The 24,966-nt window shown below is 44.8% G+C and overlaps 1 protein-coding gene and 1 pseudogene across 4 annotated transcripts in view; one reads left to right on the top strand and one right to left on the bottom strand.

The window, feature by feature from the left end:
• LOC126237019 (ras-like GTP-binding protein RhoL) overlaps positions 1–24,966 on the bottom strand; it is a 342,104-nt gene that overhangs the window by 152,326 nt on the left and 164,812 nt on the right. For 2 of the 4 annotated variants that reach the window (XM_049946758.1, XM_049946755.1), the window contains exon 2: positions 13,432–13,527. The exons of the other annotated variants lie outside the window; for them this stretch is intronic. Coding sequence is in view for 1 of the 2 variants with exons in the window: in XM_049946755.1 (XP_049802712.1) it covers positions 13,432–13,527 (96 nt within the window). In the remaining variant the exon portion in view is untranslated. The remainder of the gene's footprint in view (positions 1–13,431; positions 13,528–24,966) is intronic. 4 annotated transcript variants of the gene reach the window in all.
• Positions 5,245–5,362, top strand: LOC126238003 (5S ribosomal RNA; annotated as a pseudogene).

Genomic DNA, 24,966 nt, shown 5'->3' with positions numbered 1-24,966 from the left:
TGATCAAAGACTGAAATGCCATATTTTTATTTTACTTATTTAAGTGTTGTCGTTAATGGCAGTGAAATGTACGTTTTAAATTACGTTGTGGGAAGGCAGCTTCGTAAATTTCAACTGGCTGCATTGGTATACACAGAGGCCAATAAGATAAAACTGAAAAATATTGGAATGTTGAGTTCAGTTCCAACGCTAAGCGCGGCGCCTTGTAGCAGGAAGCGCGGACAGCGGGCAGGCGGCGAGATACGGTGGGCGGCTCGCGACGCCGCGCCGCGCCGCGCCACGCAGACAATGGAGCTCCCGCCTTGCCTGCCTTTCCGCAGACGCGGAGCCGGAGGCGTCGGCAAGGCGAGGAGGGGGAGGGGCTGGCTTATCAAGTGGGGCAGCAGCTGCATTCCAGTCAGCGGGCAGGAAGCCGCCAATCTGGACGGCGCCGTTTGTGTGTCACGAAGAGCGGACGGCCGGCCGCCTCTCCAGGACCCACCGCGCGAGACGCTGCACCTACACTTAACACGCCTTTTTTTGTCACGGGACTTCAGACTGGTTTGATGCAGCTCGCCACGACTTCCTCTTTTGGTCCAACCTCTTCGTCTCAGAGCAGCACTTACACAAGCGCGGATCTGCAGGGGAGAAAGGAGGTGCAAGTTGGGGGGTGGAGGATCGTGGGAGTCATGTCACCCTCCGCTCTCTCTTCCCCGCCCCTACCCCCAAAAAAGGAATTTAGTGGAAGCGTTTGTATTTTTTTACTTACATCAGTTTCCAAATTTCCCAGCTAACTTTCGAGAAATCAAGTACACTACTGGCAATTAAAATTGCTACACCACGAACATAGCGTGCTAAAGACGCGAAATTTAATCAACAGGAATAAGATCCTATGATATCCAAATGATTAGCTTTTCAGAGAATTCACACAAGGTTGGCGCCGCTGGCGACACCTACAACGTGCTGACATGAGGAAAGTTTCTAACCGATTTCTCATAGACAAGCAGCAGTTGACCGGCGTTGCCTGGTGAAACGTTGTTGTGATGCCTCGTGTAAGGAGGAGAAATGCGTACCATCACGTTTCCGACTTCGATAAAGATCGGATTGTAGCCTATCGCGATCGCGGTTTACCGTATCGCTACACTGCTACTCGCGTTGGTCGAGATCCAATAACTGTTAGCAGAATATGGAATCGGTGGGTTCAAGAGGGTAATACGGAACGCCGTACTGGATCCCAACGGCCTCGTATCACTAGCAGTCGAGATGACAGGCATCTTATCCGCATGGCTGTAACGGATCGTGCAGCCACGTCTCGATCCCTGAGTCAGCAGATGGGGACGTTTGCAAGACAACAACCGTCTGTACCAACAGTTCGACGACGTTTGCAGCAGCATGGACTATCAGCTCGGAGACCATGCTTGCGGTTACCACTGACGGTGCATCACAGACAGGAGAGCCTGCGATGGTGTACTCAACGACGAACCTGGACGCACGAATGGCAAAACGTCAGTTTTTCGGATGAATCCAGGTTCTCTTTTACAGGATCATGATGGTCGCATCCGTGTTTGGCGATATCGCGGTGAACGCACATTGGAAGCGTGTATTCGTCATCGCCATACTGGCGTATCACCTGGCGTGATGGTATGGGGTGCCATTGGTTACACGTCTCGGTCACCTCTTGTTCGCATTGACGGCACTTTGAACAGTGGACGTTACAATTCAGATGTGTTACGACCCTTGGCTCTACCCTTCATTCAATCCCTGCGAAACCCTACATTTCAGGAGGATAATGCACGACCGCATGTAGCACGTCCTGTACCGGCCTCCATGGATACAGAAACTGTTCGACTGCTGCCCTGGCCGGCACATTCTCCAGATCTCTCACCAATTGAAAACGTCTGGTCAATGGTAGCCGAGCGACTGGCTCGTCACAATACGCCAGCACTACTCTTGATGAACTGTGATATCGTGTTGAAGCTGCATGGGCAGCTGTACCTGTACACACCATCCAAGCTCTGTTTGACTCAATGCCCAGAGGTATCAAGGCCGTTATTACGGCCAGAGGTGGTTGTTCAGGTTACAGATTTCTCAGGATCTATGCACCCAAATTGCGTGAAAATGTAATCACATGTCAGTTCTAGTATAATATATTTGTCCAACGTATACCCGTTTATCATCTGCATTTCTTCTTGGTGTAGCAATTTTAATGGCCAGTAGTGTAGTAGTGCCGAGTACCTGTAACATAAAAATTGTGGGTCTGGAAGATGGCAATGAATTATAGAAATTAGAAGCTACGATAAACATAGGGTACGTTTCAGTCGCTGGTTGTAGTATCCATTTCAATTGGGATCTAAATTTATCTGCGTTGTGCTTGATTACTTCATCTCATAATGAGTGTAATACTTCTCGATGAAGATATTAAACCGCTGGAGTGAAGCTGTCCCCCAGCGCTTGTTTTATTACTAGATTTCGCTAATAAACCCTCTTGCCTGGACGTACTAGAAAGCAGTACGCAGTTTTGGCTGTTCTCGTCATTGTAATAGTTTTCTATACTGTTAGTTGGGGCACTGACTCGAGGCTTGTTATCTGCAACCACTGCGCTACGATAAAAAAGTTATTACTGTTTCTTCTCTTTTTTTTCTGGTCTTACGCGTGACTGTGGCGTGGCTTGGATACCAGCCCTGTGTTCGCTTAGTCGGATGTAGGAAGCCGCCTAAGAATGACATAGAGGGTAGCCGGCACACCGGCCCTCGTCGTCTTTTTAATCCATCGGGTGGATTCGGTTCGGGGCCGCGGGGCCTCGCCGATTTCCACAGACGCCATGGTAACGGCGCGTTAATATTTGCGCGGTAACGATAAATAAGTATTAATAGCAAATTAAATTAACAAGTCTTCACTCATTTATAACGTGTTAGTTTGAACCTACTGTTGACAATCCATTTTCTGTTTGCGTTTTCTAATAGGTTTTTCGTTTGGTGTCCAGTAGCACGGACGAGCTATACTGCTGCGAGTGAGGTTTCGTATCGTCATCCTTGCATTTTTTTTTTTTTGTGGTCTTCAGTCCAGAACCTGGTTTGATGCAGCTCTCCATGCTACTCTATCCTGTGCAAGCTTCTTCATCTCCCAGTACCTACTGCAACCTACATCCTTCTGAGTCTGTTTAGTGTCATCCAGCGGGAATTAAGTAGGAATAGACTTACGCTTCGGAATAACAATTATTAGTCGTTCAACTACGAGAGCGCGCTCAAAACTAATGCCTCCGAATTTTTTATGTGAAAACTCGTAAAGCTTTTTAATTAAAACAAATGTCATTAACATTCTGCATCTTAATTCTTCGTGTTTAGATATTTATTTGTCAACAAAGTCACCCTGGCGATCAACACATTTCTCCCAATAAGAGACCAGTTTGTTGATTCCGTCACTGTAGAGTGTTTGTTAACGGAGCCATCACCTCACCTCTGCTTTCACCACTTCATCACTATCAAAGTGAGATACTCGAAGGTGTTCTTTAACTTTTGGAAACAGATGAAAATCGGATGGGGCCAAGTGGGAACTGTTTGGCGGATAATCGATGACAGTGAACCCAAGGCGTCGGATTGCTGGAGACGTCGCAACGCTCGTGTGTGACCTGGTATTGTCGTGCTGAAGGAGAGGGTGCTCATGTGTGAACGAACTCTTTCGAACACGAAAGTCTATTGCAGCACGGTGTTCTACGTTGCACCGCCATGTTATATGATACAAGTCGGTCCTCTAGCGACAGAGGGCTGCAAATACGTAGACGTGAAGTGTAAAGATATAGAAAACTTGAAGAGTTTTCACGTAAACAATTGGGAAGCAAGATCAAGGTTGGCAATGACACGCACTGTCGAGACTACCAGACAGTGAGTGACTTGGCAGCAACAGTGTAGGCTCCACTCCGTCACTAGCGAGATGTTTGAGGAGTACATCACGGACTGACGGTACTTTCACGCACCAATTCCCCCTCCCCTCCTACCCTAGGCCACCTAACGACAATCATAATTTGCAGCGTATCTTGGACCTAGATCCGACTTATTTCCTTGACTAATGAGCTGAAATTCAGTCCCTATGGACTAGCACAGTTCGCCAACACTTTTGCTTCTCTTGTAGTGCATTGCGCGACCCGTCGAGGCCGCTATTGTGTGCAAGAGGACAGTACACGGAACTGAGTTGGTGTGTCTAATTTAGTAGCTCACAAGTACACTAGTGAGAATCGTACCGACCAGCTACTCTGACCTAGCGATTTTTTAAATGAATTAATTAATTAATTATTTCACAGTATGGAAGATATATGCTAACACTTAATATAGTTAATAATGTCATAATTTGCAATAAAATTCCAAATGAATGAAGAACTGCAATCACTATTCTCATGTTCAAGAAAGGAGAAAAGAAGGTCCCAACCAATTACAGAGTGATAAATCTAATAATCCCACTTCCAAAGAAAGCAGGTGTTAACAGGTATGGATACTACCGAAATACCAATTTAGTGAGTCATTGTTGCAAAATACTAACACGATTTTTTTACAGAAGAATGGAAAAACTAGTAGTAGCCTACCTCGGGGAAGATCAGTTTGGATTCCGGAGAAATGTAGGAACACGCGAGGCAATACCGACCCTACGACTTATCTTGGAAGGTAGGTTAAGGCAAGGCAAACCTATGTTTATAGCATTTGTAGACTTCGACAAAACTTCTGACAATGCTGACTGAAGTACTCTCTTTCAAATTCCGAAGTTAGCAGTGGTAAAATAAGGGGGTGAAAGGCTGTTTACAACTTGTACAGAAACCAGACGGCAGTTATGAGAGTCGAGGGGCTTGAAAGGGAAGTAGTGGTTGATACGGGATGGGCCATGGTTATAGCCTAGCCCCGATGTTATTCAATCTGTATACTGAGCAAGCAGTAAAGGAAACCAAAGAAAAAATTGGAGTAGGAATTAAAGTTCTGGGAGAAGAAATAAAAAACTTTGAGGTTTGCCGATGACATTGTAATTCTGTCATAAACAGCAAAGGAATTGGAAGAGCAGTTGAACGGAATGGACAGTGTCTTGAAAGGAGGATATAAGATGAGCGTCAATATACGCAAAACAAGAATAACGGACAGTAGCCGAATTAAATCAGTTGTTGCTGAGGGAGTGGCTAGGCGAGAAGAGCGTTTCTGAAGAAGAGAAATTTGTTAACATCGAGTATAGATTTAAGAGCCAGGAAGTCTATTCTGAAAGTATTTGTATAGGTGTAACCATGTATGGGCCAACGGCCTTGTCGCAGTGGTAACACCGGTTCCCGTCAGATCACCGAAGTTAAGCGCTATCGGGCTGGATTAGCACTTGGATGGGTGACCGTCCGGACTGCCCTGCGCTATTGGCAAAAGGGGTGCAATCAGACACTGTGAGGCAAACTGAGGAGCTACTTGATTGAGAAGTAAACTGAGATACAGCCGGGAGAGCGATGTGCTGACCATATGACCCTCCATACCCGCATCAAGTGACGCCTAGGGGCTGAGGATGACGCGGCGGCCGGTCGGTACCGGGTACCGTCGGGCCTCCCAAGGCCTGTTCGGACGGAGTTTAGTTTAGTAGCCATGTATGGAAGTGAAACATGGACGATAAACAGATTAGATAAGAACAGAAGCTTTGGAAATGTGGTGCTACAGAAGAATGCTGAAGATAAGTAGATCATATAACTAATGAGGAGGTACTGAAAAGAATTGGGGAGAAAATAAATTTGAGGCACAACCTGACTAGAAGATCAGTTGATAGGACACATTCTGCGACATCAAGATATCACCAATTTAGTACTGGAGGGAACTGTGTGGGGATAAAAATGGTAGAGGGAGACCAAGAGATGGATAGAGTAAGCAGATTCGGAAGGATGTAGGTTGCAGTAATTACTCTGAGATGAATAGTCTTGCACAGAATAGAGTAGCATGGAGAGCTGCTTCAAACCAGTCTTAGGACTGAACACAATAACAACAAATCTACTCAGTTCATTTCTTAAACAGGTAACACAAATAACTGAAATAAAATTTTAAAAAATCACAACCCTTGCTGAGGATCCGGTAGGTCATGCACAGAAGCAGTACTCATTGTTAGACAGGTTGAAGAAAGGTCCACTGAATACAACAGATCTACTTACCTCTGTTTCAAATGGTTCAAATGGCTCTGAGCACTATGGGACTCAACTGCTGAGGTTATTAGTCCCCTAGAACTTAGAACTAGTTAAACCTAAGGACATCACAAACATCCATGGCCGAGGCAGGATTCGAACCTGCGACCGTAGCGGTCTTGCGGTTCCAGACTGCAGCGCCTTTAACCGCACGGCCACTTCGGCCGGCACCTCTGTTTCATTGACTCACTCAAGTCTTTAGGTAGGCTTTGGTTAACAGATGTGATAAGCCTGCTGTACGATCGAGGCATTGCTTCAACTTAATAAAAACAGTTGAAAATATTTATTCCACGAACTACATCCCGGTGAAAATTGTTTTCAAGTTAACTAGCTGTATACCAGTTAATAGTGGTATCAGACAAGGTATTTTTTAATGTAGTCATGGACGAGATGATAAAGAAGTATTGGCTGGTAATGGCTATAGAACGGAGGACATGAAAGGCAACATTATCAACCGCGACTTCCCTACTTAGTGGATCGGTCGTGATATTACCATTCTCAAGTTATGAAAATTGCTGATTGGTACTGACTAAAGCCAGAAGTTTACAGATAAAATCTGCATACAACATATCGAGTAAGTCTACGTAAGGAACACGGGTGTCCTCATAAAGCAATACAGATGCACCAGGACAAGGAACGCGACACCATCTGCGAGTAATAAAGTGCACCGAGATTAGAGGAGGACGTATCGAAAATATATTATAAGCTGTTTAAAACTGTGAACTATGATATATTTATTGTGAATTATTCAAAATGTATTACGAAGCGTTGCAAATTTGTAACCCGATAAATAAGTGAATAAATGTTATTTTATGCATGTTGGATCTTGTGAACTCCGCGGCCGTTGACGGTAGTGGCTGGTTGCGTAAGTCTACGAATAAATTAATACATAAAGACAACTAACACATTAATTAAAATAACCATAATAAATATTTACACGTGTTTCTCACAGGAACCACGCGAAATACACTACATAGTCACGAGCCGCGCTTCTACAGATGAACATTTCTGTAACCCCTGAGTATGCATTGTACCTCCCCTCCGACCCCGAGACACACTGTGTAGCGAGCCACAAAAGAAAATACCTGCTTCTGGAAAACTTCGATCGACGGTAGAGCAGCGTAGCCCGAAGCACAACTCGGCCAGTGGAAAGATAGGGCACGCTTAATGCAGTCAACAGTGCAGCTCAGTGCGATATGAACGCCCTGCTCGGCACGCATTAGGCTTTGTGGCAGTCGCACAGTCCTCAGGGAGCCGAGGCAGGATGCAGTAATATTTTCGCTCCTATCTAACATGCACATGTCTCGTATGCAACGGAAACTGCAATGTCTCCATGACACCAAATTTGTATTTTATTTTAGTTCTTGCGTCATCACAAGTTTGATGTGGCCTGCCACGACTTCCTATCCTGCGCCCATCTTTTCATCTCAGGGTAGCAATTACATTTGACGTCCTTGAGGTTTTGTTGTATATATTCCTGTTTCTGTCTTCCCTTATATTTGTTGCCCTCGATGGCTGCCTCTGATATTATGAAAGCTGCTTTCTATCGTCTTAAGATACATTCTACCAGCCTATTCTTCTAGTCAGCGTATTAGACATGTTGCTTTTCTCGCAAATTCTGCGAAGATTTTCCTCATTTCCCATCTTATCAGTTTACCTAACTTTCAATATTATTCTATAGCACCACACTATAAACGCAAAGACAGTCTTCTTTTCCGATCTTCCCACAGTCCAAGAAGATCTACTTACCTACGCTGCTGTGCTCCTGAACCAAATTCGAAGAAAACTATTTCTTAAATTAAGGCCAAAGTTTGATACTAGTAGATTACATTCGGCCAGGTATTTTGTCTATGTCTGTGCTAATCTGCTTCTAATTTTCTTCTTCCCCCGCCCCCCCCCCCCCCCATGCTTATTTTGCTTCCAGGGTAGAATATGCACACTTTGTCTACCACATGGCGCCCAATTTTCAAGCTGTTTGGTACTAATTTCATTTCTGCTGATCTTCAGTTATTTCGCTTTTCTTTGGATTTTTCTCAACCCATGTTCTGGGCTCAATATACTGTTCCTTGCACTCAGTAGGTCTTATTCTTCCCTACTTTCACAAAATGGTTCAAATGGCTCTGAGGACTATGGGACTTAACTTCTGAGGTTATCAGTCCCCTAGAACTTAGGACTACTTAAACCTAACTAACCTAAGGACATCACACACATCCATACCCGAGGCAGGATTCGAACCTGCGACCGTAGCGGTCGCGCGGTTCCAGACTGTAGCGCCTAGAACCGCTAAGCCACCACGGCCGGCCCTACTTTCACAGACAATAGCGTTGTCAGCAAATATTAACACTGATACCCTTTCACCACGAATTTTAAGCCATTTCTGAAACTTCGATTAATTTCCTCGATTACTTCTGCGATCTATAGATTGAACAATAGTTGAGAAAGACTGCATCTTTGCCTTAAATTATTTTTAATCCCGAGCACTTCTCTGTGGGTCTCCTATTCTTTTGTCCCCTCTTGAGTCTTGTAAATGTGGTATTTTATTCACGTATATCAATAAAGTATACACATTTTTCTGAGCATGTAAAAACACATTGAACGTCTTTCCATTGTACAACTTTTTCTCTAAGTGGACAAAGTCCATGAAAGTATACTTACTGGGTTTACCCACTGTATCATTATTAAGTCTAACGTCCGAGCTTCCTCTCTGTAGCCTTTTCTTTCCTCAAAGTCTAACTTACCCGCATCCAACAGACCACTTTCAATGAATCACCCATATCAACATTGCTTTAAAGAGGTATATAAACACATATATTCCGCAGATCAAACTGACAATGAGTTACATTATTGCGCAACATGTAAGCGGAAAAAGAAATAGCCTTACAGCATCTTCGAGTCATACCGATAACTTCTGGCCTTCTTTTTATATCATCAATCGCTTAACTGTGAGAAAACCATGACAGACTTCTTCAGAAAATAGTACATACACCGCGGCCCTGAAGGGGGACAAAGGCAGCCGGTTTCATTGATCGCGATCCTCGCATACTAAAGAGTTTTATCACAACGAAACACGCGTTTTAAAGTATCACGAGTTACATCAGATATTACCAACAAACTGGAAGTAGGCAGTAGGAATCCGTGACAAATCCAAGCTTTTAGTTGATCTATGACTCACGTCCGCTAGCGCAGTCGTTAGCGCATTGCCCGCCAAAGATAAGGATCCACATTCAAAGTCCGGTTCGGCACACCTTTCACCATATGGAGTGCCCTGATGTTGCAGGTCAAGAATTAAACTAACTCTAAGGGAAGTTACATCGTCACCCAAAGAAAGAGCCGGAGCTCTAATGATACCTAAAAGCTGCAGAGAATCTGCCCTCTGCCAATTACTGTTGTCATACAGCCCGAAACGACGGTGCCACCCCATTCTGTGAAGAGATCGTTTCCACTTCTGCACATCTCTACACTGATTGGGATCCCAACCTCTACGTTCGCAAGTCCAGTTATTCCGTGCATCATCGTGACTTCGGTAGAGAAATCACGGCGCCAAATAAACTCACGCATCTTCAGAAATGCGACAACGACTGGTCTGGACGCCAGAGGTATTTTTGGGGCGATTTGCAAAGCTGACTACGGCTCATTTCCACTCTGCAGTCGTGCCGGCTTGTTATAAATAATGAGTAATACTTTACTTTCCAATAAGGTGAATATAAAAAGCCATCTACGCTGCTGCTAATACATTAATGTTCACCGAATATTATGTTCATTGAACATTTAAAATTGACCTGCGTTGTGACAGAGACGTAGGTATGTTACAAAACGAGAACATTTAAGAAATCGCTACGGAACAACACTCACTTGTCTCTGGGCTCCTTCCGAATGCTTTGGTACACAGAAGTAGTTTCAGTAGGATTTTATGCAAAGTCTCACGATAGAATAATAACTGGTATAAATGCTTTTGTAGCATTATAAAGAGAGGAAAGCCACAATCAGCCAGTTATACCCTGAAGCACCAAAGAAACTGGTATAGGCATGCGTATTTAAATACAGATGTATATAAACAGGCAGAATATGGCGCTGCGGTCGGCAACGCCCGTATAAGACAACAAGTGTCTGGCGCAGTTGTTAGATCGGTTACTACTACTACAGTACAGATTATCAAGATTTAAGTGAGTTTGAACGTGGTGTCATAGCAGGCGCACGAGCGATGGAACACAGCATCTCCGAGGTAGCGATGGAGTGGGAACTTTTCCGTACGACCATGTCAAGAGTGTACCGTGAACATCAAGAATTCGGCAAAACATCGAATCTCCTGAACTGCTACGGCCAGAAAAAGATCCTGCAAGAACGGGACCAACAACGACTGAATAGAATCATTCAGCGTGACAGAAGTGTAACTCTTTCGCAAATTGTTGCAGATTTCAGTGCTTGACCATTAACAAGTGTCAGCGTGCGAACCATTCAGCGAAACTTCGGAGCCGAAGGCCCACTCACGTACCTTTGATAACTGCACGACATAAAGCTTTACGCCTGGCCTGGGCCCATCAACACCGACATTGGACTGTTCATGATTGGAAGCATGTTGCCTGGTCGGACGAGTCTCGTTTAAAATTGTATTGAGCGGATGGACGTGTACGGGTATGGAGACAACGTCATGAATCGATGGACCCTACAATCCAGCAGGGGAGTGTTCAAGCTAGTGGAGGCTCTGTAGTGAAGTGGGGGTGTGCAGTTGGAATAATATAGGACCCCTGATACGTCTAGATACGACTCTCACAGGTGACACGTACGTAAGCATCCTGTCTGATTACCTGAATCCATTTATGTCCATTGTGCATTCCGACGGACTTGGGCAATTCCGGCAGGACAATACAATATCCCAAACGCCCAGAATTGCTACAGAGTGGCTTCAGGAACACTCTTCTGAGTTTAAACACTTCCGCTGGCCACCAAACTCCCCAGACATGAACATTATTGAGCGTATCTGGGATGCTTTGCAACGTGCTGTTCAGAAGAGATCTCCACCCCCTTGTACTCTTACGGATTTATGGACAGCCCTGGAGGATCCAGGGTGTCAGTTCCCTCCAGCACTACTTCAGACATTAGCCGTGTCCATGCCACGTCGTGTTACGCCACTTTTGCATGCTTGCGGGGGCCCTACACGATATGAGGCAGGTGTATTAGTTTCTTTGGCCCTTCAGTGTATACCGCACCTGTCCACAAGCAAGTGACAAATAACACTTCATGCCGGAGAACATACTGAAAAGCTAAGGTGGGGAATCACGGCGCCACTCTCAGGTTAGTAGGAACACAGAATATAAAGGCGTGATTATGATGATGTTGATTTGTGAGGCGCTCAACCACGTTGTTATCAGCGCCTAACAAATTCACAATCTTTTGACTGTATGATCTCGCTGTTTTCTCGAATGAGGATGAAATGAGGAGGACAACACTAACACCCAGTCCCTAGGCGGAGAAAATCTCCGACACGGCTGGGAATCGAATGCGGGACCCCGTGATCTACAGCCAGCAACACTAACCACTAGACAGGAGCTGAGGACTAAAGATATGAGTTGACAACGTCCCATTGTTAAGAGCTGAGGAGGAAATCGATCATTATCTTGTTTCAGGCCTGCCGCTGTGGCCGAGTGGTTCTAGGCGCCTCAGTCTGGAACTGCGCGACCACTACGGTCGTAGGTTTGAATCCTGCCTCGGGCATGGATGTGTGTGATATCCTTAGGTTAGTTAGGGTTAAGTAGTTCTAAGTTCTAGGGGACTGATGACCTCAGATGTTAAGTCCCACAGTGCTCAGAGCCATTTGAACCATCTTGTTTCAGGATTTCCTTAGTCTCCTCAAGTGGCTCACGGAAACCAAGGAACCCTAAAACAGATAAGTGACGGAGATCTGAATCTCGCCACTCCACACTACACATCAACTGCCTCACTAAATCTCGTTCGCTGGAGATGTGAGAGGTCCTGCTTTCGCTCCGTAATCGAAAGTGAGCGTTTCTGGGTAGCACTGGAAACAGTAAGTATTCTTCCTGTGATACCTCGGCTGTCTAATTGTCTGTACAAGTTAGAAATCTTAAGGTATTGGTTTACAAAATGGGCATAAACGACAAACACGACAAGACGGGGCAGCCGTTCCACTGATAACTAAAGCTTAGTTTATACATAGACAATGAGCTGCGAAACTCTTTTATTGAAACTAGCATTGTGAAACTATTCCATAAATAGCAGTCTACCAGGCGAAAGCAGTATACATTTCAGTTTCGTCAGTTTATGAGGACCGAAGCAACATTTTCGTCTCTGAAGTTACAATTGTTGCACATGGATAATAGCGGAATTGAGGCTTGACTGCCCGAAATCTATAAAGGAAAAGAACAAACGTATTTAAATTCGTGACTGGATAAACAGGAGATATCAGCTCAGCAACGAAATTTTGTAGATTACTCCAGAAAGAACGACGCCGGAACAATTCATGGCTCCTAACAGGGTTCAAGATGCTATAAAGAACGAGAATTAACTAATGGGTGAAGTGCTATCGTTGAAATTGAAAGTGGAAAACACACATTTCCTTTTCTTTTTTATCCACATGGTGTTCAAAAACCAACAACGGCCAAATTTCTTTCAGATGTTTGTGGCGCGGCTTATTTGTGGATGTCGTTCATATTAAATTTTCTATTTCCGCCTTTAGCTCCACATTGTATGCTTATGATACCTTCCGCATTTGTGTAATCTCTTCGGGATAGTTTCATATTGACCCAACAGCATTTACAAAAGTTTTCAAATGCGGAAAGGGGTCTTAGATGTCATATTTCTTACAGAATGTATTTTGATTAGTAACTCCGACACTGTCAGGCCTTTAATGCTCGTATCAGGACGATTTATCTCAAGTGCTGAACTGTGACTCATTTTGTTCTTTTAATTATTGTCATTAATGTCTCACAAGCACCTATCTCACAAGCACCTGTGCGTAGCATAACAGTACAAAACCAAGAATTTTCTCAACTCCCCACTCCATGTTGCATTTATTGCAACGTCACACAACCTAAAAAACACACGCAACTAATTGTTTCGTGTCGCGGAAATTGGAACGTACCGATACTGAATAGTTTCGGCAAACGACTTCCACCAAGGCGGGCTGCGCATGCGCAGCGGCTGTTAGCACAGTTTTGAAACTTAGATCGCAACGTAGTGTCCCCAAGTAAGCTAGTCTTACCAGTAATCTACGCAACTAGGCAGCTACCGCGCGTGCTCAGTCGGCCACGACTTACCCGCCAGAGTGTGGCGCACGGTGGGCAGGAACAGAGGCAAGCAAACCGATCAAAGACGGATTTCCTTTCGGAAAATCGTAGCCTTTCTAGATTTGACTGCAAAAGAAACAACAATGTCAGGTATGCATCAAGATACAGACGCTATGGCACGGACATGTTATGAACGACTTTCAAGAATGGAACTCTGGAAACATGACCATAATTTTTATCGTTATGTTTGGAGACTTTGAGAGTTAAAAGAAAAAAGCCACAGCTAATATACCGATGAAAGCGTAATTTATGAAAGTAGACTATTTTCAAGACAAGATGGACAAGAGGTGGGAAGGAAAATATAGTTCGGTTCTACAAAAGAAAGGCACGGAAGAGGAAGGATTGACGAGAAAAAGTTACTCAGAAGCACAATGCCTTTGTTTCGTGGTATACAGTATGTTCAACTTCGGGAGAGATGATCCACGTATTTCAAGACAAAGTACAGAACGTGTGGTACATTTAACTATCGTATATTTGGCAAGCTGCGTCCTTTCTGTTGAAGATGATGCTGAAACCCGATTTATCTCGGAAGCAGTTTTTTTAACTTGCCTGTGATAGAGTAACATATCTTAACTGAAATAGGAAACTGTTATCTTAACTTGAAAGACTGTTTGTTCAGTGGCGATTATTTCCTGGTTTACTGGAGCCTACGTGATAGTGTGAAGTACAGATAGTTTAATTATTTATGTATTTCTCCAAGGTACTTCATGGTACTGCGGTGCTGTAGTACGTGTTAGTATGGAGCGTTTTAAGTCTTGATATCACTGTTATATTCCCATGAAAAAGGAACAAGCAACTGTAAAATTTAAATTCCATTCTTTTGATAGAATGGTCTATACACCACCGGCATTTGGCACTTTCCCTTTTGGCGCTGAATGGACCCAGCATCTGCACTTTGCTACTAAGGTTTTCGTAAATGCGAAACTAGTGGGTCAACTACGAATTATTTTACGCAATATGATGATGGAACGACAAGTAAGAATGCTGCAGTTTCGGATGCTAGGATAACGTATCACAGTGAGAAACAACTTGGATATTACTATGTACGTCCTGAACACTTAGTAGTAAAAACTGGTAAATATGAGTCTCTTCAGTGTATTACACTCTTTCAAAAAACACATATGACTTCCATCAACTTGTGACACATTGTTTCTTGTCCTTTCGGCAGGAGCACATACATACTGATACAGAAAAAATCCGATTTCAAGCTTTTGCCACAGTGTGCGAAACAAGCTACTTAAACATTCGCGTTCATTTGTTGTCAACTGAAAGTAATTTCCCGACACGAAACCAGTCAAAACCATACAACGAAATTTAAATTTATTAGGTCCAACAGGGCCATAAATTTGTGTAGTTCTTGTCTGACTTTTCTACTTTATAACAATAGAATAAGATATCTGCAGCAACTAAAGCTAGCCACGAGTCCGTTCCCGATCATACTCATTTCTTTCTGACCTAATTCGACCTATTGCCCTGACACAGTGTGCTTTTCCTAGTTCTGACCTGTAACGAGAAAGATGGCTCACATCAGTGGTAGGACACTGGGCTCGTATTGGTTTGTCAGTGGTTAAAAACTCCATTCGGCTATCAAGATTTTGGTCTTCCACGATTTCCCCACATCGATTAAGATAAACATCTGAGCGGCTCCTTTGAAAGGCCACAGTGGCTTTCCTTCCCCATCTCTGAAACAATCCGAGCATGTTCTACGTTTCTAAGGATTTCGTTGTCGACGTACTATAAATCATAATTTTCCTTTCCCTTCCTTAGGTTTCCACCACTGACAATACATCCTGAAGTCAGACAGAGCGTGCTCAGTGAGACGTCCAGTAATGTATAGTGACACAATGCAGATCCACTACGCCTTATTGTGTAAGATATGTAGTCTTTCGAATGCTATGGCTAAAACTAAAGAGTAGCTAACTTACCAGATACACCATGCATGGTTCTGCGGAACCGTCTATACCAAAAACATTGATTGAATTGAGCTTAATCTTTCTACAAACATATCACAGTTTTATTATACAGTGAGGGGACGAAGTTACGGGGTAGCGATGTGCACATATACAGATGGCGACAGCATCGCGTGCACAAGGTTTAAAAGGGCACTGCATTGGCAGAACTGTCATTTGTACGCAGGTGATTCACGTGAAAGGGTTTCCGACGTGATTATGGCTGCAAGATGGGAATTAACAGATTTTGAACGCCGAACGCTAGTTGGAGTTGGACACGTGGGACATTCAGTTTCGGAAAACGTTAGAGACTTCAATATACCGAGATCCACAGCGTCAAGAGTGAGCCAAGAATACCAAATTTCAGGCATTACTTGTCACCAAGAACAACTCAGTGGCCGAAGGCCTTCACTTAACGACCGACAGCATCGGCGTCTGCGTAGAGCTGTCAGAGCTATCAGACAAGAAACACTGCGTAAAATAACCGCAGAAATCAATGTGTGACGTAGAACGAACGTATCCGTTATGACTGTGCAGCGCAATCTGGTGTTAATGGGCTTTGGTAGCAAAACGACTGACGCGAGTACCTTTGCTAACAGCACGACATCGCCTGCAGCGCCTCTCCTGGACTATTACCACATCGGTTGCACCCTAGACGACTAAAAAACCATGGCCTAGTCAGATGAGTTCCGATTTCAATTGGTGAGAGCTGATGGTAGGGTTTCCGAGTGTGGCGCAGACTCCACTCAACCACTCTATGAACGCAATGTGGCGGAGTTTCGAAGCGTGCATCGTCCAGCGCTCAAGGGCATCCTCAAAACAAGCTAGCTGCTGCCATGCGTAATTTTCTGAAGTATATATGAAGTAGTCGAAAGAATGGCTGCCACATACATGTAATGAAGGCGAGGACGGGCAGGTATTTCTTCAGTGCGGATGAACTCCGGCTCTAACTCTTACGGATACGGGCGAAATGCCGCGAGTAATGAGAATCATGGGCATTTGGGTTTGAAGGGAAGCGTGCTAGGAGAGTCCGTGAAGCTGCGATGACCACTGTGTGTGATTGCCGGCACGGTGGCTCAGCGTGTTCGGTCAGAGGGTTAGCTGCCCTCTGTAATAAAAAAAGAAATTGAGTGACCTGATCAACGCTGAACCTGAACGGGTGTCATGGGATGTCCGCCCTGAAGAAATGCAACGAACAATACAGAACAAAATGAGATAAAAAAAAGTGTCCTGGGAAGTCCGCCCCGAACATATGCAACGAACAGTACCGAACAAAATGTTTTCGCCATTGATTTAAATCAATGCCCAATCACAGCGAATGTCTATAATACCTTTGTGTGTTATATTCAGAAGTTCTTGTTGTCAGTGAACTTCTGTGACAATGTGAAACCCTATACTGTCTCCTTTTGAGAAAGGCGGAATGTATCTGATATGCTTTTGTTTCCCACAGACGAGTGTGAAACATAAGCAGCAGCTATCAACCGATAGTCGGTTAGAACACCACAACTCTTTTTACAAGTCATAGTCCTGCTGATTTGCGCGAAGTATTTCCAGACGTGAACATGACATTAATGAGAAAACGTCCAGTACCAAGCACGGACGGGATGAGAACCATCGCATTTGACACTCCCAAAGACAATAGGTAAGCACAGAGAGCCACGGTGTTGGGAGCTGGCACCAAGTGGCCAGCTCACCCTCCATAGCCGAAAACGGACATGGCAGTGAAGTGGTGTGCCTCTGCCTCTAGGTTGGTTGGTTGATTTGGGGGAGGGGACCAAACTGCGAGGTCATCGGTCCCATCGGATTTGCGAATCATGGGGAAAGAAGTCGGCCATGCCCTTTGAAAGGAACCATTCCGGCATTTGCCTGAAGCGATTTAGGGAAATCACAGAAAACTTAAATCAGGATGCCCAGACGCGAGTTTGAACCATCGTCCTTCCGAATGCGAGTCGAGTGTGCTAGCCAGTACGCCACATCGCTCGGTCCAATCGGTTGAATACGCAGTAAGGTGGGTAGCCATGACAGAAGACGTGACAGAATGGTAGAAGGGAGCTATCGTGTTTGGATGTGCTAATGGCCATACTGTGAAACTATTCCATTTGTTGGAACATCAGCGCGAAGTATCTAACGCATCTAAAAGGAATGGTGTACGACTCGTAACTGTGTAATGTGGCATAAGCACAATGGTCGTAACTTAATCGTAACCGACAGAAACCGGGCATAAGTGTTACGTTTCGTCAATAACAATCGGTTTCAAATCCGACCGAAATTGCTGCTGTTGAACGTAAGCCACCTGGTAAAACGCCATTTCACGAAGCAGCACACAAAACTGCCCGTCTATAGTGGGCCGAACAACACAGAAACTGGGCGGTGACTGAATTGAGGCGTGAAATGTGTTCCGACGAGTAGCGATTGTGCCCCTTTCCAAACAGTACAAGGCGTCGAGTGTACCTAAGGTCCAAAAGTGACCCTTGTGGAGGTTGCAGTCCACTCCAGATGTGGTTCTGTGATGTTTTGGGGGAGCATTCTCGCAGCGTGAGTTGGGCCCAATCATTCAGATTACCGCGAACGCAACCAGGATGTTTATTTCCACTTAACGCGGTTAAACGTTCCCCTTCCTCGTACATCTTGGTGATGAGTTTGTTGCGGACACTCCCGAGCTTCGAGGTGACAACAGCCGTCTTCACAGTGTTGCGCGCACACCTTCCCGGTTTCACGAACAGTGGGGCACGTCGAATGGCTCGTTAAATCACGTTTTAATCCTGTGTCAAATGTCTGGGGCTATCTGAAACAGCGAGTGAAGCGCAGCAATTTGATAGCTCCACGAGGTCAAAATTTGAATGAGTAGCTCCAGCTGGGTGTGACATACTTGCAGAAAGTGAAGATTTTTCCCTCGCCGAACTATTCGCCTGATATCTGTTGGAGAGAGGGGGCTACCTTTTTCCTATGTGTTTATTTTGTGTACCCTCCCCGTTTTAATAATGAAAATTTGTTCTAGCACGAGGTCGATAACCGCGCGTCGTCGAGGTGTAAGAAATAAGATACTGAGAAAGGTTATGCAATAACTGTAACCCGTAGGAAATGTATGACAACGTAGCCTGTTAAATGTAGGAATACAGAATTTTGGATAAGCTAATTCTGGCAACAGCCCTTCTGCTTCAGGATCGTGAAGCAAACGCACCCACAAAGCGGACGTCCCAAGCATAAAACAAAACGTTGGGCTCCATACATATCCAGATTAGATTATCAGGGAAGTGCCATGTTCGCCGCAATGTGCAGAAATATCAATTGGAGTAAATTTAATGCTGTCGAGACGACCGTTACTGCTACATTCGTTACTATATATTTTATTTCTGGGGGAAAACACTTTTTTTTTATACTACAGACTGCACTGCACATTGATATGAGGATTACTGTTTGATACACCTGAAATCGGTAATATAAGAATTTATATGTGATTTTGTCTGGAAATAAAAAATATTTCAAGAAACATCAGGACTAGCAAGGTTCCAAGAGAATCCGACACGAACTTACACGCACAACAGTAACTGGCATACTTGTTAGATTACCTTAGATTAATAATCAGATACTTTTACCTGCCACCAGATTCAGATAGAATTCTCGTAAAGCCGTTTAAAGACTGGATCATTCGATTATGGCTATAAAATTGCTTAATATGGAATGAGATAACTGCTCGTGCATTAAAGGCTGTGAGGAAATACTGAACGCAGTGTTGGACAACTGAATAACTCATACAAAAGCCCACCGATGACAGAACTGTTTTACAACCCCTCGCTACGAACAGACCCAACCACGCTGCGTTCGAACACAATAGCAGGTAAACGTATTCAAAATTCATACTATTACGCTTTGTAAATGCGGAGTTAAGTCTGCCTGTTACGTTTTCATGACTAAATCGCTGAACCGATTTCGATGAACTCTGAGATTTTAAACTGAACGCCAAGGGAGAACACAGGTTATTTCAGAAAGTGTATAGTGGAAGATATTTATTTATTTCAAGAATGTAACGCTAATTAGTGGAAAATATGTACTCTTTCAAAAACCTGTTTTCCTTTTCAGTTTCAAAATGTGTTATATTTGTGAAAATGCTTTTACTAGTAGGTTGTTTGTGGGGGTTGAAAGGACCACTTGCTTTTACTGGTTGATAAGTTCTACATAAGATTCCGTATAATGAATGCAACGCTTACACAATCCCCAAGGTATTTAATCCGTACGTTAATACTACTATTACATGTGGTGACGGTACTCACTACTCCAGAGAGTACCGCACCACAAGCCGCGCTCGAAACACTCGTAGCGCAGCAGCCAGGGCCACAGCTGCCAACTTATGGACATCACGTGTGTGGATAGCGATTGTTCGATGCCTCGTAAAATACCAGAGCACTGAGCTACGGCAGTCATTTCTCTTGACGGCGCTTAGTCGTGTACAGTCTTCAGTTATTGCTGGGTCTACAAGCTTCAGTGTTCGTCCGTCGTTTCCGTAACTTCGGCTCCGTAGGCATCGTAGGCCAGCTCTGGACTCTATGTAGGCCTCACTCAGAGGCACAGCGACAGGACTTTAATATTTTACAGAACTTGTATAATTTCAAACTCCTAATTGTACTGGACATTCCACAATAAAGAGAACCATTTGAGTGTTTCTTCATATTTAATAAATAGACTACTGGCTATTAAAATTGCTACACCACGAATATGACGTGCTACAGACGCGAAATTTAACCGACAGGAAGCAGATGCTGTGATATGCAAATGATTAACTTTTCAGAGCATTCACACAAGGTTGGCGCCGCTGGCGGCACCTAAACCGTGTTGACATGAGGAAAGTTTCCAACCGATTTCTCATACACAAACAGCAGTTGACCGGCGTTGCCTGGTGAAACGTTGTGATGCCTCGTATAAGGAGGAGAAATGTGTACCATCACGTTTCCGACTTTGATAAAGGTCGGATTGTAGCCTATCGCCATTGCGGTTTATCGTATCGCGACATTGCTGCTCGCGTTAGTCGAGATCCAATGACTGTCAGCAGAATATGAAATCGGTGGGTTCAGGAGGGTAATACGGAACGCCGTGCTAGATCCAATGGCCTCCTATCACTATCAGTCGAGATGACAGGCATCTTGTCCCCATGGCTGTAACGGATCGTGCAGCCACGTCTCGATCCCTGAGTCAACAGATGGGGACGTTTACAAGACAACAACCATCTGCACGAACAGTTCGACGACGTTTGCGGCAGCATGGACTATCAGCTCGGAGACCATGGCTACGGTTACCCTTGACGCTACATCACAGACAGGAGCTCCTGCGATGGTGTACTCAACGACGAACCTGGGTACACGAATGGCAAAACGTCATCTTTTCGGATGAAGACAAGTTCTGTTTACAGCATCATGATGGTCGCATCCGTGTTTGGCGACATCGCAGTGAACGCAAATTGGAAGCGTGTATTCGTCATCGCCATACTGGCGTATCGCCTGGCGTGGTGGTATGGGGTGCCATTGGTTACACGTCTCGGTCACCTCTTGTTCGCATTGACGGCACTTTGAACAGTGAACGTTACATTTCAGATGTGTTACGACCCGTGGCTCTACCCTCCATTCGATCCCTGCGAAACCCTACATTTCAGCAGGATAATGCACGACTGCATGTTGCAGGTCCTGTACGGGCCTTTCTGGATACAGAAAATGTCCGACTGCTGCCTTGGCCAGCACATTCTCCAGATCTCTCACGAAGTGAAAACGTCTGGTCAATGGTGGCCGAGCAACTGGCTCGTCACAATACGCCAGTCACTTCTCTTGATGAAGGTGTGGTATCGTGTTGAAGCTGCATGGCCAGCTGTACCTGTACACACCATCCAAACTCGGTTTGACTCAATGCCCAGGCGTATCAAGGCCGTTATTACGGCCAGAGGTGGTTGTTCTGGGTACTGATTTTTCAGGATCTATGCACCCAAGTTGCGTTAAAAATGTAATCATATGTCAGTTCTAGTATAATATATCAGCCCAATGAATACCCGTTTATCATCTGCATTTCTTCTTGGTGTAACAATTTTAATGGCCAGTAGTGTATCATTTTAACACTGATGAATGGAATCTTTCTGATTGAAGATAACCTACGCCGTCCTCCTGCTTTCGCAACATTATAAATGCGAAAGTAACTTTGTTATGTTTTCACGACTAAACCGCTGAACTTACTTCGATGTAACTTGGTATAAAGACAGCTTAAACGCCGAGGAAGGACATAGGCTGCTTTAGAAAGTAAAAAAAAGACCCCTAAGATGGCGAAGAAAGGATTGGAACATCTTTCTTTACATCAAAGAGCATGAACGATTTGTTGCATGAAAGCACGACGCATAGAAGCACGCTCCTGGCCGCTCCCCTCCGGCGCTGCGTGTGCCACCGCGTCGCGCATTGGGTCAGTCATGGGGATTTGGTACGGTGGGTGGAGGGGGGGGGGGGGCGCACGTTACGAGCTATGCTTCTGCGTATATTTAATCACGTGAGGGTACCAGACGTTATTGCACATACAATAGCTTACTTACTTACCATCATTCATTCATTACTGATATACGAACGGAGCTGCTGCAACAGCTAGTATGGTAATAACGTTTGGCCAAACCCATTAGGGTTTAATGACACGTACGGGAAATTGCTGGTGAAACCAAAGCTGAGATTGTTAGGATATCACTTTCAAAGAGAACGCAAGAAAACTGGCAAAAAAAAGAAAAAAAAAACCTTCGTAGCAATGAACGAATCGCTAACTATGGGCCGGCCGGAGTGGCCGTGCGGTTCTAGGCGCTACAGTCTGGAGCCGAGCGACCGCTACGGTCGCAGGTTCGAATCCTACCTCGGGCATGAATGTGAGTGGTGTCCTTAGGTTAGTTAGGTTTAATTAGTTCTAAGTTCTAGGTGACTGAAGCTAACTATGGTACACAATGCACCCTCCGCCACGCGCCGTAAGGTGGCTTGCGGAGTATAGATCTAGATATAGCTGCAATATTATTTAGTTGCAGATCATCTCCAAATTCATTATGCCATTAGTGGGATCCGCACACGATGGCTACCTCACGAAGGGCGGCCGCCTTCAGGCTGAGAGTCTCGTGCGTCTGAGATATCATTAAGACTGCAGAGTCACCTGTACTTGCCGCGCCCTCATTAAACGTGAGGCGTGTATTCTGGTTTCAGTTCCGGCCCACTCATTAAGTGTTCAAAGGAGCTTCTGTTTTTGAACCGGCGCCACACCTCAGGCATTAAACACCGAGGCAAGCGGCGGTTTCCAGCGGGCTCGCAGCAGATGACTTCTGAGGAGTGGGCAAAGCGGTAAAGTACACTCGCAGTCAGGCGATGGACTGTGGGTGGTGCCAGTGCAGGATCATTTCAAGTTATCTGCACGCCCACGTACGGCACGAGATTAAGCGGGCAGAGTCAAGCCGGCACGGAGATAAGGCTACGCGACTCTGTCGTCGCAGCCGGCACGTCTTCTTCCAAGCGGTAACACAGTCGATAGGTCGATCACGTTTCCAGAAATTAATATAAACCGCTAATCGCCAATTACAGCCACATGTGCACATACAGGAAAATTTGAGCTGCAGTTTCAGTGCACTTAAATGGAGCGTGCTGTGTCCCCAATCGCGAATGGGACAATGAGATTAGTGTACCCCGATGAGTCCAGCAACGTGCCACGAAGTATCATTTAGAGCTTAGACCGCCGGTGGGCAACTGACAGCGAGGTCATCTGTCTCATCGGATTGGGGAAGGACGGGGTAGGAAGTCGGCCGTGCCCTTTCGAAGGAACCATCCCGCCATTTGCCTGGTGCGATTTAGGGAAATCACGGAAAACCTAAATTAGGATGGCCGGACGCGGGATTGAACCGTCGTTCCCCCGAATGCGAGTCCAGTGTGCTAGCCACTGCGCTACCTCGCTCGGTCCTGGGGGAGGGGGGGGGGGGGGGAGTGAGCGAGGCGTTCACGTTGTGCACTACCCGCGACGTCTTTTGAATATTTCATCAACGATCGGCTCGCCCCCCTCCCCCCCCCCCCCCCACCGGTTTGAAGGTCATGGTGAAAATTTTGTTTTCATTTCGCATGCGCGATGCCACTTTGCCTCCGCTGGATTTGAACAACAAAGACAAACATGTTTGCAGACTGAGCGCAAAATTATGGCTCACGTGTTCATGTGCGTTCGGAGAGTGCAGGAAAGAGCTCTCACTTCCTTGAAGGGGTGACAACAATTTTAACTCTGCTGCCTATTGCACAACATCCTGTTGTAACCTCTACGAAAATTTAGGTCAACGTTGCACTGCGTGCATTAAGTTTCTTATTTAATTACTTTTATATGTACCAACTGATATCTTGCTATGACTAAGAAACCATTGGGAGACTGCTGCAAGGAGAACCCAGTTCGATTCCTGACACTACTAGGGATTTTTTTTTTTTTTTTTTTTTTTTGTTCGTGTGAAATGGAAAGACGCTCCACTCACCGTAACGAGTGCAGCTAGAAAGCCACTTGAACGGGACCAGGAGGCACTTAGCGAGGTGGTGCGGTCATTATGACTCTGCACTGACGTACAGGCAGATTGGGGTTCAAAGTTCCAACACGCAATCCAGTTCTAGATTTTTTCTCTGTTTCATTCCCATCCTTTGAATAATTAACGTACCATTTCCTGCCCCACACTTGTCCAGTCGAGTACTGTAATTATCTAAAATCGACCAAATGTTACATCTAGAGATGACAAAGTAAGTCCCTATCACTCTACAATATAGTCGTCCAGTGAAACAGCGGTCGGTCGCCATTCCGCTTTCCTACAGGTAATGCTGTGTTAAAGACTTACTAACCTACAAGAGTACGTCGACAAGCATCGTCACACTTTTCTTGTACAGATTTTAGGAAGATAAATGCCTGACTAAGTATGAAGGACGTTTCTCGATACATAAAATTCCTGAAAATATAGTATAACATGGGCAATTAAAAAAAAGAGAAAGAAGGAAACAAAGAACCAACAAAAATGACATTTCTTTAATCAAGAATAGATATCAAAATTTTCATTCAAGATTAGCCTTGGGACATTTTAGTGCTGGCTCTATACCCAAAGTAGACGGGAAGGGCATCCCATAAGCCAAAAACAAAATTGTAACATGATTAAATTTCAGTATTATAGTAATTCTCTTATTGATTACGAGATAAGAATACTCTTAATATTGTGCTTTTAATGTCTGAGTAGAAAATTAGGATCACTGGGAAGCAAAATTGCCAATAATTATTCAATAGAGCAGAAGACTTAGGCCTGTCCGACTCAGGAATGTGAGGAAAATATAAACAGCAACAACACACCGCAAGTGCGCTGCAGCGTGCCTTTGCACTCAAACAGAAAGATGAAATGAACGATTCGCATCCATGCCCGTGGAATGCAGGATTCTGGGAATGACGGGAAGTCGTGAATGTGGCGCTGAAAGTCAACCACGCAACGGTAACAGGTTTGTTTAAAAGAAATAACGAACGCCCGAGGACTTCCGGCGATTCAGAGTCTGTACGTAACTTA

Source organism: Schistocerca nitens, chromosome 2 (genome assembly GCF_023898315.1).
Source record: "Schistocerca nitens isolate TAMUIC-IGC-003100 chromosome 2, iqSchNite1.1, whole genome shotgun sequence".
NCBI classification, from domain to species: domain Eukaryota; kingdom Metazoa; phylum Arthropoda; class Insecta; order Orthoptera; family Acrididae; genus Schistocerca; species Schistocerca nitens.
This window is presented reverse-complemented; position numbering and strand designations above follow the sequence as displayed.